We start from the raw sequence: 12,827 nt of genomic DNA, 5'->3' as shown, positions 1-12,827 counted from the left end.
ACACAGTGTAAATAGTCAGCAATCTCTACAGTACAGGCAGAGATAGTAACTTTTGAACTTACATCTTTGCATTGTGCGTAAATACAACGTGCAGCACGCAAGAGTTCTATTCAATTTATTGCATGATTCATTGGTGAACCACTTTGCGGAGTAGAAATTCTAAAACGATTGATGCCGGCTCCAAGCCTAAACTCATGTTGCCAGTGAAGATGTCATCCATCAAGACCTACCTATTTCCAGCTAGGTGGTTTTTTTTTAAAAGGAAATGAATCTGTTAAAAGAAACACATTTCCACTCAACAATAGCGAGGCTTATGTGAAAAATAGGTAGTTTCCTGAATGTCAGTGAAAGAGCAAGGGCCAAGGCATTTTTACCTTGATAAAGGGCACCCTAGGAGGAAATTGTAAATATCTACTGCAGAGCATTTCAATGGCACCAAGGCAATGACCAGGGGCATGGAGGCAATCGCCTTTGTTGCCTCCGTGAATTATCAGGACTAAAATGTGCCTCCTTCGAGCATTTCAAGGGCACCAAGGCAAAAACCAGGGGCATGGAGGCAATCGCCTTCCTTGCCTCCGTGAATTATCAGGACTGAAATGTGCCTCCTTGGAGCATTTCAAGGGCACCAAGGCAATGACCAGAGACGGGCATCCTCTGTGAATTACCAGGACTGAAATATGCCTCCTTCCTGAGCCATGAGGTCACTAGCCTCTGGTACGTAACCATAGGGGGCCAATTATCCTCAAATTGGTCTAGTCATAAATCCAGGGGATTATCACATTATATGGTAATGGAGTGACAGACAGTGAGTGCTGCCTCTCTCTCCATATGGTGGAGTCTTTTCCTGGGGGCTGGGAAGGTGGTTGGGGCATGGAGGAAGAAAATAGAGGTTGGGGGTTTACAGGGAGAACAGTCAAGACATTGAAAGCATTTTTCCCGTGAGTTCTGAGAGTGAGATTGTGTCAAGTGGATTTTTTTTCTAAGTTCTGATTTCTAATTTCCTTTTCCTTCAAGGTTGTCTCAGGTATTTCTTGTTTTCCATTCAAAAATCAACGTGACGCAATCAAAAACCAAACCTGTTATAACATTTAACAGTAGGCTTTCTCTTACCAAAGTGTTAGAGATAATAGATAGTAAATAATCAGGGGGGAACACAGGATTGTGCCATAGATAAAGTAAAACCAGAGAACTGCTTCAAGAAGTTTTATTTTATTTCACTGATTCATTCATTGAATCAGAACATCGCTCATTTAAAATCATACCTATACTCACATAAATACCTGTGTAGGCCTATAACAAGTTGAAGTCTTACAAGCAAACTGATTTCTTTGTTCAAATTCAACCCAAAATTACCTTGAAAACTAATAATGAGAATCTTGATTTTCAACTAAATTTATGGGTCTTCGAAATCTTAAGAACATTTCACATTCCTTCTCAAGTTTCTATCAATAGACTGCGAGCTTTAGAGAAAAACAAACTTGGCCCAAGGTGGAAGTAACCATTTGCGCTGGGGGCATTGAAAGGCAAGAAATCAATTTCTGAGGTCATTGACCCTATTTCCAATAACCTCAAGAAAATTGGATTTTCCTTAGTTTGCCCTCCTCATTCATTGAAACTTCACAAGCAAACCTAACCAAGGAACACGATTCAGTGTTTTATTTCTTCATTTGTTTTTATGTCTCTCAATTTGTGGGTTTTTATGACCGCATAAAACCCACTGAGCAAAACATTGGAAACCTCACAACATAGCCATTATAAATTTATTGACCTTCCAGTTGTCAATAATCTAATTCCACCTGAATGGAGTGTCTATGGCATTACATGAAGCGCTCAGGCACCAATAGTATCATCAGTGCACAGCCACAATCATGTGTACACTTTTTGACACTAAAGACACCAAATGAACAATCATACAAATTTCTTTGCAGATCTTGTATTCGACAAACTCAAGTACCTTTTGTTCATCATAGACGCAGTGATTGGTAATTGATATAAATACTATTGAGATAATTGCTATTATAACACCGACACTTACAAATATTCTGCCTTTTCATTGGTTAAGAGCATGTGACATGATATGTCTTAGTTTTGATTGCCGGCAGCCGTGTGATAGTGCATCGTTTGCCGTGTGATAGTGCATCGTTTGCCGTGTGATACTCCGACGTCTATCACACGGCGACTATCACACGGCGTGCAGTACCCAGACATCTTTTTACCCACCTCGAACCAAATCAGTTGTGCCTCTGTGTATCTGAAATGCGCGTACGAATGTTACGTGTACGAAGATGATAAATAGTCTGTTGGGGTGTTATAAAACAAATATTGACTGCTTCGAGTGCTACGGTTAAAACTACAACTCCCTCGGTGATAGAACGCTCGGGGACACCCTCGGGAGTCGTAGTTTTAACCATAGCATTCGAAGCAGTCAATATTTGTATACTATAGGCAACCCATAAAATGGACACAAAAATTGTGTACCCACGATTATGCCTGTGCGCATAGAAGAACAGGCATCTGAAGAGGTCGAGCCTATACACAGCGATTGTTAATTAGTATATAAAACACACTGAGATAACTGCTACATCAGTGATTTTCAGACCATTGTCCATAATACAGAGACACAGAAAAAATGTGTACCCATGATAGTAGCTGTACACATAATAAGGACAGACATTAGAAGAGGTCTGGCTGCAGTCACAGAAGCGCACTACAACTCTCATACATCAACTTGTTTACAACAAGACAGTTTGTTTTTCAGAGGGGCTTTAGTGATCAATATTTAATGCAGCGCAGTAATGAGCGTCGATTGCCAATTAATCAATTCTAATTATCAGTTTCTGATTTTGTGTGGCATTAGTGCGGATAGGAGGCGCTCATCTGGAAGCAAATCAATAAAGTGAAGGTAAACGTTGTAGAGAGAGATTAAAGATTAAATAGGACCCAGACATCGGAGCTATGGCGGTGTTATGTAACGTGAAGAGGAATATCGGGGAATACGGATGAGAAGTGCTATTAATTGACTCTTATTGAGAAGTGTTTTAAACACTCTTTAGATCAATTCCCTGTGAACAAAATAACACTGCAATACAAATACTAAAAGATGTTTTAAAAACTTGGTGCAGAGGCAACAGATAATCAATTCATGAAGTCATAAACCACAAGGGAGTTTGACTGGGTAAATTAAAATTGGAGAGTCACATTAAGGTGATACTTATGCTTACTGTTTCCCAGGTTGTGTCGTAAAGTTGGTGCGCTCATGACCTGCACAGCATCCCCCCCCCCCAACCAACCCAAATTTTGACAAAATGGGAGACTTCCAACATTAGAGCTAGATAGTTGGTAGAGCACTTCAGCATTATTCTGAAGGTCGCAGGTTCAAGTCCTGCTTTAGTCAATTTTCCTTTTTTCCACCCAAAAGAATTCATTTAAGAAAAAACATAATATCGATGGTTTACAGATATGATTCTTTAACAGTCAAAGTAGAGTTAGAACAGTTGACTGTTTAAAACAAAATTCAGTTTGTACATAAATTTTCCTGAAAATACACCAGCATTCGCTTTCATCAAAACAACTTCTCAGTCAATGTCATTTCCATTCACTCCCAGACATACCTCAAAATATCGGGTTTCACCTTGTTTGCTAATTTGAAGGATGGACTCTTCTGAATGGAAGTAACTAACACTTGAAAGACAGATTACTAGAACATTGCCAGTGAGTTCAACTGTATCCAGTTACTAACATGTGTAGTTCATGTACTACCCACTACTACAGACCTTAAAGGCAGTGGACACTATTTAGTAACTACTCAAAATAATTATTAGCATAAAACCTTTCTTGGTGACGAGTAATGGGGAGAGGTTGATGGTATAAAACATTGTAAGAAACGGCTCCCTCTGAAGTGACGTAGTTTTCGAGAAAAAAGTAATTTTCCACAAATTTGATTTTGAGACCTCAAGTTTAGAATTTGAGGTCTCGAAATCAAGCATCTGAAAGCACACAACTTCGTGTGACAAGGGTGTTTTTTCTTTCATTATTATCTCGCAACTTCGACGACCGATTGAGCTCAAATTTTCACAGGTTGGTTATTTTATGTATATGTTGAGATAAACCAAGTCCGATTGAGCTCAAATTTTCACAGGTTGGTTATTTTATGTATATGTTGAGATACACCAAGTGAGAAGATTGGTCTTTGACAATTACCAATAGTGTCTTTAAAGATGTACTGCAGGATGTTCTGCCAAATTAATGATTTCAAATTTATTTTAAAATACTATAGTTTTTTTTTCCTGTAATCAAGACAGGACACTAAATATTTTATTTTTAAACATCAACCAGTATAAGATCAATTAAGTGACAATTAATGCAATTATTGTAAGCACTCGGCAGTGTATCTCACATTTGCAGCCAAACCAAACGTAAGTTAATGGTACATTTACATGCATCATGCAAGGCAACCTTATTTTAACACACATTTATTTTGACTACGTTTTGTCCTAACAAAATGTTGACTGTCTAAGGGGCTAGATAGAAGTGGCCTAGATGCACCCACCACTAGTACACTCATATACTGGAAAGATTTCAGTGTTCTCCAGTAATTGTGGTCCACTAGCCAAATGTCATTTAAAACACCCTAAATAAATGTATCTTTATTCACCCCAAACTATTCTTAAAATTTACCCAGCCTTGTTATATTTTAAGGACGTATTTAGTGCACTAGTCAAAGGTACACATAATTACTATCATGCTTTTTATGATAAGCATGTTTACATTAAAGGCAGTGGACACTATTGGTAATTGTCAAAGACCAGTCTTCTCACTTGGTGTATCTCAACATATGCATAACAACCCTGTGAAAATTTGAGCTCAATTGGTTGTCGGAGTTGCGAGATAACTTTGAAAGAAAAAAACACCCTTGTCACACGAAGTTGTGTGCTTTCAGATGCTTGATTTCGAGACCTCAAATTTTAAACTTGGGGTCTTGAAATCAAATTCGTTGAAAATTACTTCTTTCTCGAAAACTACGTCACTTCAGAGGGAGCCGTTCCTCACAATGTCTTATACTATCAACCTCTCTCCATTACTCGTTACCAAGTGAGGTTTTATGCTGATAATTATTTTGAGTAATTACCAATAGTGTCCACTGCCTTTAAGAGGTCTCAAGGTAACTATTGCTGTAACGTGTTCTTTCATTTATAATGATGATTATCTCATCATTAAAATTAATCTCTTCATCATAGAATAGTTGCACCAAGGTAATTTCTACTAGTGAATAACTAAATGCTACATGTATTTCTGAGGGCTAATTTTGCTTTTAAATTGAGTTCTTTTAATAATGGGAAAATTAACTAAATGAGCCTATATAGACTATTCCCATATGTGATTATGAACTGTCAACTGCATTTATCTGCAATGTACAATTTGCAGTTGACAGTTCCACTCCCATGTCTTGTACAACAAAATAATAAGGTTTAAATTTGCAGCTTTCATGCATTGTGATAGCAAGTGCTGGATTTTTTTTCTCGAACAAAAGACTATAGTTTAAGTGAATGACCCACAGAAAGATATTCTAATGTTCAAGTAATGAACTGCAAAATTTCACACTCAAATGAGCAATTTATACAAACGGTTTCAAGTTTATTTACATGTACGCTACAGTTGTGTACATGTTGTACACTACCGCTCGTAAACCATTATGTCCGAGAAGGTCAAATGAAGGTGAAATTGCCTCACGTCATCCGAAGACTCTCCCGTAATAAAGGCTGCTTTTGTCCTGTACACTAATTAACATACAGTTTTCTCATTAAGATTTTACGCACAGGTGAGTCCCAATGCCAAGGTACTCTGGGTTGGTGGCCTTTGCAGTTCAGCATAATCTAGTAATCGTATCAGCCGATAGAGCCAGGTCGTTGGTGACGACATCGATTGTTTAATTTTGCCGCACCATCTGCGAAGTGTGGCACCTAGCCAGAGAATGGTCAATACTGCGATCAGATCAGGGGTGGAGACGGTGGCCTTGCCCTATAAACCCTGAAAGTCCGAGATTGAATGTACCGTGGAGTGTGGCATTGAGCCGTGAGACCACTGGCTCTGTTGAAGATTTAATTTGAAAATTTTGGTCGAGTTTCATTAAGTCAACAAACAGTATTTTTCTATAGGCCTAATGTCAGCTGTTATTTTCAAAGTATATTAATTTCTTCTTTCAAAATTCATTAACAGGAATCTTTTTGGGAAAAGTGTGTGTTGTATTCAATTCAATTATATTTCCTCTGTTCAAAAACAAATTATCACAATGGGAACGTACTGGGTAATTATAATTAAATTTTGGGCGAACATTTTGTGCCGATGCTCTACTTCTAACAACTGAGAAAGAAACGGGGGGGGGGGGGGGGGGAGCTCAGCTATACAGATGTAGTTGCTAGGGACATAGGGGTACGGATGTATACAGATGTAGTTGCTAGACACATCGGGGTGCTTCCAGCTGATCTTCCCAACCTAATGAGAGATAGAAAGGGATGGGCAAATCTCAACATGATTCCCACCTCGGTCGACTAGAGAGAGAGAGAGAGAACAACTGAGCTAATCAGCTAACTAGCTCTAGAAATATTCTGAGCAACAAGTCTTGAAGCGGCCCATCTCTCTCAAACACTGCTTGACGAGGACAGATGGTCACAACTAACTCATCACCAAAGTAGATGAACAAATGAGTGAATGAAGTTTCTCACTCTTGACAATACTGTTACATAAAAAACGATTGCTTTTCCTTCTTATCAAAATAACGTCTTCAAAAGACAACCGAAGACCCCTCTGGGCTGGCAATCACAAGGCTTCCTTTATCCTTTTAAAAGACAATGTTTGAAAAAAGAAGACCTTACCTGTCGAGTAAGGTTACATTTTATAGGGGTTAGAAATCAAGACACAAAACATTATCTACCATAAAGCCACCTTGAAAGTAAAAGATTGTCATTGTTATGAACAAACTTGTTTCAATTACCTTTTAAAAAAATTTCATAATCAACAAGACCAATACAACAGATCTTCCCAAACTTATGCAGATTTAAAACTAAATCTTTTTGACGTGTATCCTACATTTCTTAAACATGCAGCCTACCAAAACAAACAGGGTTTTGTTCAGTAAGATACTGCTCAGGGCTAATTGTAAATCTAGTGGTATTCGGACGATCAAAGATGAACATTCTACCATGGTGTAATCAAGTGGGGGTTCGAATGGGTTATTGTCATTATTGTCCCCAGAGAGTCTCATCAAAGATGGCCCAGGCAGTGCCCCTATTTGCGTCAGCTGCAGCGTAAGAACTGACATGATTAGCGGCCCAAGAGCAACAATGGATCAATACCAGCCGCAAGGCCTGGACACAACAATTAGAAGGTCACCCTGTTTTAGAAAGGGAACAGAGGGTTTTATTCGGAAAGGAGGAGCCAGCTACCTGTTCAATGACCCTTAGGTGTGAACGAATGAGTCACTAGTCTCAGACTCAAAGTTAACTTGCAAACTTTTTTGTTTGATAGTGTCCCCCCCCAAAAAAAAAAAAGAGAATACAATTCGGTGGAAAGCGGAAACTGGTTGTGTCCACAGAACAACCGGAATGTGGTGATTTAGATTCAAATGCCTTTATTGAAAGCACTAACAGATAAAATATTGAACCTTTTGAAATAAGTTGAATCCTAGTGCCAAACTGGTCTCAAACTCAATTCGGTGGAATGCGCAAGCTTGTCCCCCCCCCCCCCCCGCCACGGACTTACTGACGATTTATTTTTAAACACTTTTAGTAAAAGAAGCACTATTTGATCAATTGAACCTTTTAATATTAGCCAAATCCATGTTCGAAACTTTAAAATGTAATTGTAATGTACAACAGTGTCTTAATCCATGTTTAAAAAGCTGCTCGTGCAGGGATTAAGATAATAAATATGATTCATATCCTCTTCAATCTTTACTCTAAACAAGATTAGGCCTACCTCTCCATTATTAAAACACATACAGCCCATGGAGGCTATCTCCATACATAGCCATAGCAACCACAGTCTTCAGAGCTGTACATTTTAACTCAAACAACTGGCAACTTAATCTTGAATTTGTTTTCACAAATTCTGGCACAACTTGTTGCAATCAAAACATTTTGATCTTTCCACTTTGGCTATCTTTAAATATTATGATCTTTGGCTATCACATTAAAAAAATAGATATTTAAAACAAATAATAGTGGGCCTACATCTGAATAGGTCGAAGTGATGAATGATAAACTTTCAAGTGCAAACTTTGTACACAATAAGGGTTACCTGCTAGAAACAGAAGTTCTGAAAAAGCTTCTATTTCATCTGGTCTTAAAGCCATTGGACACTTTCGGTACAGACAAAAATAAAAAAGTTCACAGATTTACAAATAACTTACAGGGTTTACAGAAGGTAATGCTTTACTTTTTGAGAAAACATTAAAATAATATCAATTCTCGATATCGAGAATTACGGATTTAATTTAAACACATGTCATGAACTGGCGAAACGTGCGGAAACAAGGGTGGGTTTTCCCGTTATTTTCTCCCGACTCCGATGACCGATGAGCCTAAATTTTCACAGGTTTGTTATTTTATATAGAAGTTGTGGTACACGAAGTGTGGGCCTTGGACATTACTGTCTACTGAAAGTGTCCAATGGCTTTAATGTGGAAACAGTAGAATTTTGAGACCTTCAAACCAAAGACCCAGACTCTAAAAGACTTCAAGGTAAACAAATGAAGACCACAACCACAACCTCTGCAATCTCTGGACACTTATGACTCCCAGGTTACGAACATCATTAGTAGTTCACAGCAAAACTTTATGATATTTAGCTGGAAATTTTTCCCAAGGGAAACACAAAAAACCCAAGCGCAGTGCTCCTGTGTCCTGTAAAATCTGTCAACTTCTAACAATCAGTGCTTTGATTCTTCGGCAGTTTGTTGGAATGGACAGAATTAATAACAATGTGAGCAGTTGCTTCGCAATAAAAACAGGTTGGTGTGAAGCAATGCCAGGTCTGCTGGTAAACTGGCCAAGCATCTGCGCGTCCCCCGACGTTCTTTTGTTGGGGGCCAATTTTGCTTACTTAAACGTAGACAACAAAACTAACAAATCTCGAACAATTGGGCAAAAGGTTTCCAGTCTGGACATGCCCTACTGGCCTCAGGACAACCTCTTTCAATGTGATAAACTTTTACTCTATGCTGGCACAACTTGAAGGTTTTTTTTTTTAAACTACATTTCCATTGTATAATTTCAAAAACCTTTGTGGATGGTTGATTTAAACAGCATGAAAGGGACCCTTCAATTATTTTTATCGACTTGAACAAATCCAAAAGATCAAATATGCATACAGAGGTAATAATAATAATAATAACCGTGTTTATAACGCGCCTTTTGCTAATATGAACTTAATATGAAGCAGGCCTGGTTCATAAAAGGGCAAGGCAGCTTTTTCTTTTGAAAAGGGAATCTCAATGACGGAAATCTGTAGAGCATTTTGAGGGGCACTAAGGCAATGACTATTGGGCAATGGGCATGTAGGGCAATTTCCGTCATCGCCTCTGTGGTGAAGTATCACTAAATCAGGCCTGGTGAATGTGTTAGAGGAAATGTGTTGGTCAGGTTGGTGTAGTGGTACATTGTCTCGCCTTCAACCTCTAGGACCCTGGTTCAAATCCCAAAGGCACTATGTGGATTGAGTTTTTCAGCGCCTATATACTTACTTGACTGCTTGGGTTTCCCTGTAATATTTCTCTGGGTTTTCCTCCCACATCTAAAACTGAAACTTCACTCGAGTCTCGTTTGGCACCAATACGAGCGTTGAGATTATGTCAGAATCCAAATGAACTAGCCACTAACTGGACCACTTTCAACGGAGTCTTTCGAACAACCTTGGGTATTTTAACTGGCATTCAGCCAGCAGATCATCCTTTCAGGGAAAACGCTTGTCATGTCCATGAAAAGTTTTAACATCAGTGATTATGTACTCTCCTTGGGATAAACATTTTCAATGAAACTTGGCCCACACAATGGCATTTTCCAACCTTGACATTGACTGTGATGATTTGTTATCTCATCCATGCAAAACGAAACAACATTCATCAATGGGTATTACTCGCCTCTTTGAACTTTCGCAATCCAACAGCCTTTTAGTCAGACCGCATTTCTTTTTGTCTGCTGAATACAAAGATCGAATTCGGAGGGGTTAGGCCTAAAGATAGTTTGAAAATGAACGGAAGAATGATTTCTCTGTGTTCATTGTTAAGTTTCAATTGCTCACATACATGTACGAGCCCTATACCTAGGCTTCACAGTAACAAATCATCATGAAAGCAAACTGATGATAATTGTACATTACAAGACAGTCTAACATTTTATGTGATTTTTGCATGTTCTTAAAAGTATGATCAGTTTGGGGGAATAAAACTCAAATGGCTACACGCCTTTACATTTCAAGCAAACTCAAGTTCTCATTCATCACTATTGAACTCATTTCATTTAGTTTCACTTAACAAATTAATTCTGGTTGTGAAGCCTTGAAGGACTCTAACTCTCAGAAAAGTGAATTAAATCACTAAATAAGAAACCAAATGGAAAGAAGACAAGGAAGGAAGTTTAGTTTTAGATGCGGGAGGAAAACCCCAATTATTCCAGAGAGAAACCAATACAGCCAGGCTGGGACTGAAAACTGAGTGCCCCAGCAGGATTCATCCCAGGGTCCCAGAGGTGGAAGGCCAGGAAATATACCACTACACCATCACGACCGCCCGAACTACAGAATATCAAATCAAATAGGAACCATTCAATAAATATTTCAGTCACAATGGATTTAACTGTCAACTTGTCAATGCAAATTAACATCTTGGTGGCTAGATCCTCCTTCAAGGACAAAATCACATCTTGTTGATGACATAAACTTCTTCAGGTCACTCGGACTGAATCCTCCAAAATCCTTCTCCTAAATCCGATTTAAAGAAATAAAGAAGATAGGCAGCTGCTGAGTATATTTAGTATAATCTTACTGTCAGATGTTTAAAAGTTTATTTTTCTCCCCAGACAAATCTAATCAAGATTTAATTTACAATGGGATGGAAAAAAAATAATACAAAAGAGGCGGGAAGACTAAAAGCGATCAGGAACAAAATGCACACAAGCCATAGAGAAACGACTGACTTGTTTAGGCCTTCACGGAGTCTACAACACAGTATTAAGCAATACCCCTGGACATGTTTGAACATATGATGTGAGCCTGTAGAAGAGCTTCCTCCTTGATGTGCTGCACCAAAGTGGTTTTAAAATCCAGAAGGGAGGCTGGGTATCCTTTGGACACCCTGGTTTGAAAATTTATGCTTTCTCAAAATTATTGACCAAAACAGGAGCCGGTACTAAAGTTTAAATGAAGTCAATGATGGAACCACCATTGAATGAAAACTAGATAGGCCTACCTGCTGCCACCTACAGAAGTTTTGACTCTATTCAGTAGCCTACTCTTTGAAAGATGACCATGGGGGTGGGAATAGGGGGTTGTGGGGGCGTGAGTCATATGAAACTTTGCTTTGGTTTTTGTTTAGGCCATCAAGACAATTGTCCGAAACTTCCACCCAAGGCTTTGAAAATGATGACTCAAATCCAAGCTGGTAAGACAATTCAGGTGACTAAAAAGTGTAGTTGTCAAGTTACACAATACAGTACAGTCAGTAAAAAAAAAAGCGGACTCCTTCGACGCTTACACACAATTAGAAATAACATTTAACATTTTGATATTTTAAACTGGCAAAGAGAAAACCAAACATTTTGAACCAAATTAAGTCATACCTTATCTATATTTCCCTATGGGTCAACAGTCATGAAAAATACACATCTGCCAATGTCCAAACAGGTTTCAGACCAGTTTTGTAACCCTCCTCCCGACGGCTTCACCTTCCGGAGGAGTGTTACGTTATCGCAGCTAGTTTTAGAACATAAATTAACCAACATCAGAGTAGACTACAGTGTACAATGCTGGCTTTCTCCCTATCAACATAGACTTTCTGTAATTGGTTATTGACGTCAATGGCTTTGCAAGCGTTTACTTTAATATTTTGCTGGAGGACTCTGGCTAATGCACAAGATCCTGATTATGATACATTCAGTCAACCCAATTATTAATACTTGTAATGTATTTTGCATACAGCATAGTAATACAATAATTTATCAAATTGCAGTTTTTTATTTCATTTGACTTCCTGGATTCTACTTAAGTACTACCTGTCTCACTATTAAATTTAATCCCTCGATCTTCAGTGGAAGAAATAGTTAGATTTTATCATTATTTTATAGAAATGGTCTAACTGCCTGTTCCTTGCTGTAAAAAATGTTAATTTTGCCGGACAGCTATTTTGGCCTAATGTGACAGTCAGATACGAAATTGTAGCTCCTCAAACCAGTGAATACAAATCAGTAGACTCTACACCAAATTCTAAAATAAAAGAGAGGACTTCCCCTTACCTGAGATATTCTTGCAGGCAGGTGTCGCAATAATGATGTCCACACGTCGTGATCTGTACGGGGGAACACATCGGCAGACGGCATAGTGGACACATGTACTGCCGAGAAACCTTCTCGTGGAAACGACACTTGTGCCCGGGCATGATTCCTTCCCTTTTCCTGCCCAAAACTCTGGCTATTTTCACGAGAGATGTTGATGTTGTCCGGTTTTGGAGTCGAGAAAAATGCTTGTCAATTCTCTGTGTGGTTATTGGATGTGTTCAGTTGTGAACATCGCCCACTTTTGTGCAGACACTGCTACCGTATGTTGACTACACGCACGGC

General features: G+C 38.7%; 1 protein-coding gene across 1 annotated transcript in view; it reads right to left on the bottom strand.

Moving 5' to 3' along the window:
- The window catches only part of LOC139938384 (TNF receptor-associated factor 4-like), a 60,839-nt gene extending 48,012 nt beyond the window's left edge, over positions 1-12,827 (bottom strand). Inside the window, exon 1 of the mRNA XM_071933857.1 lies at positions 12,504-12,827. Within this exon, the coding sequence (XP_071789958.1) occupies positions 12,504-12,646 (143 nt within the window). The 5' untranslated portion in view covers positions 12,647-12,827. The remainder of the gene's footprint in view (positions 1-12,503) is intronic.

Source organism: Asterias amurensis, chromosome 6, assembly GCF_032118995.1.
Source record: "Asterias amurensis chromosome 6, ASM3211899v1".
Classification (NCBI taxonomy): domain Eukaryota; kingdom Metazoa; phylum Echinodermata; class Asteroidea; order Forcipulatida; family Asteriidae; genus Asterias; species Asterias amurensis.
Note: the sequence above shows the minus strand (reverse complement) of the source record. Positions and strands in the feature narration are given on the sequence as shown.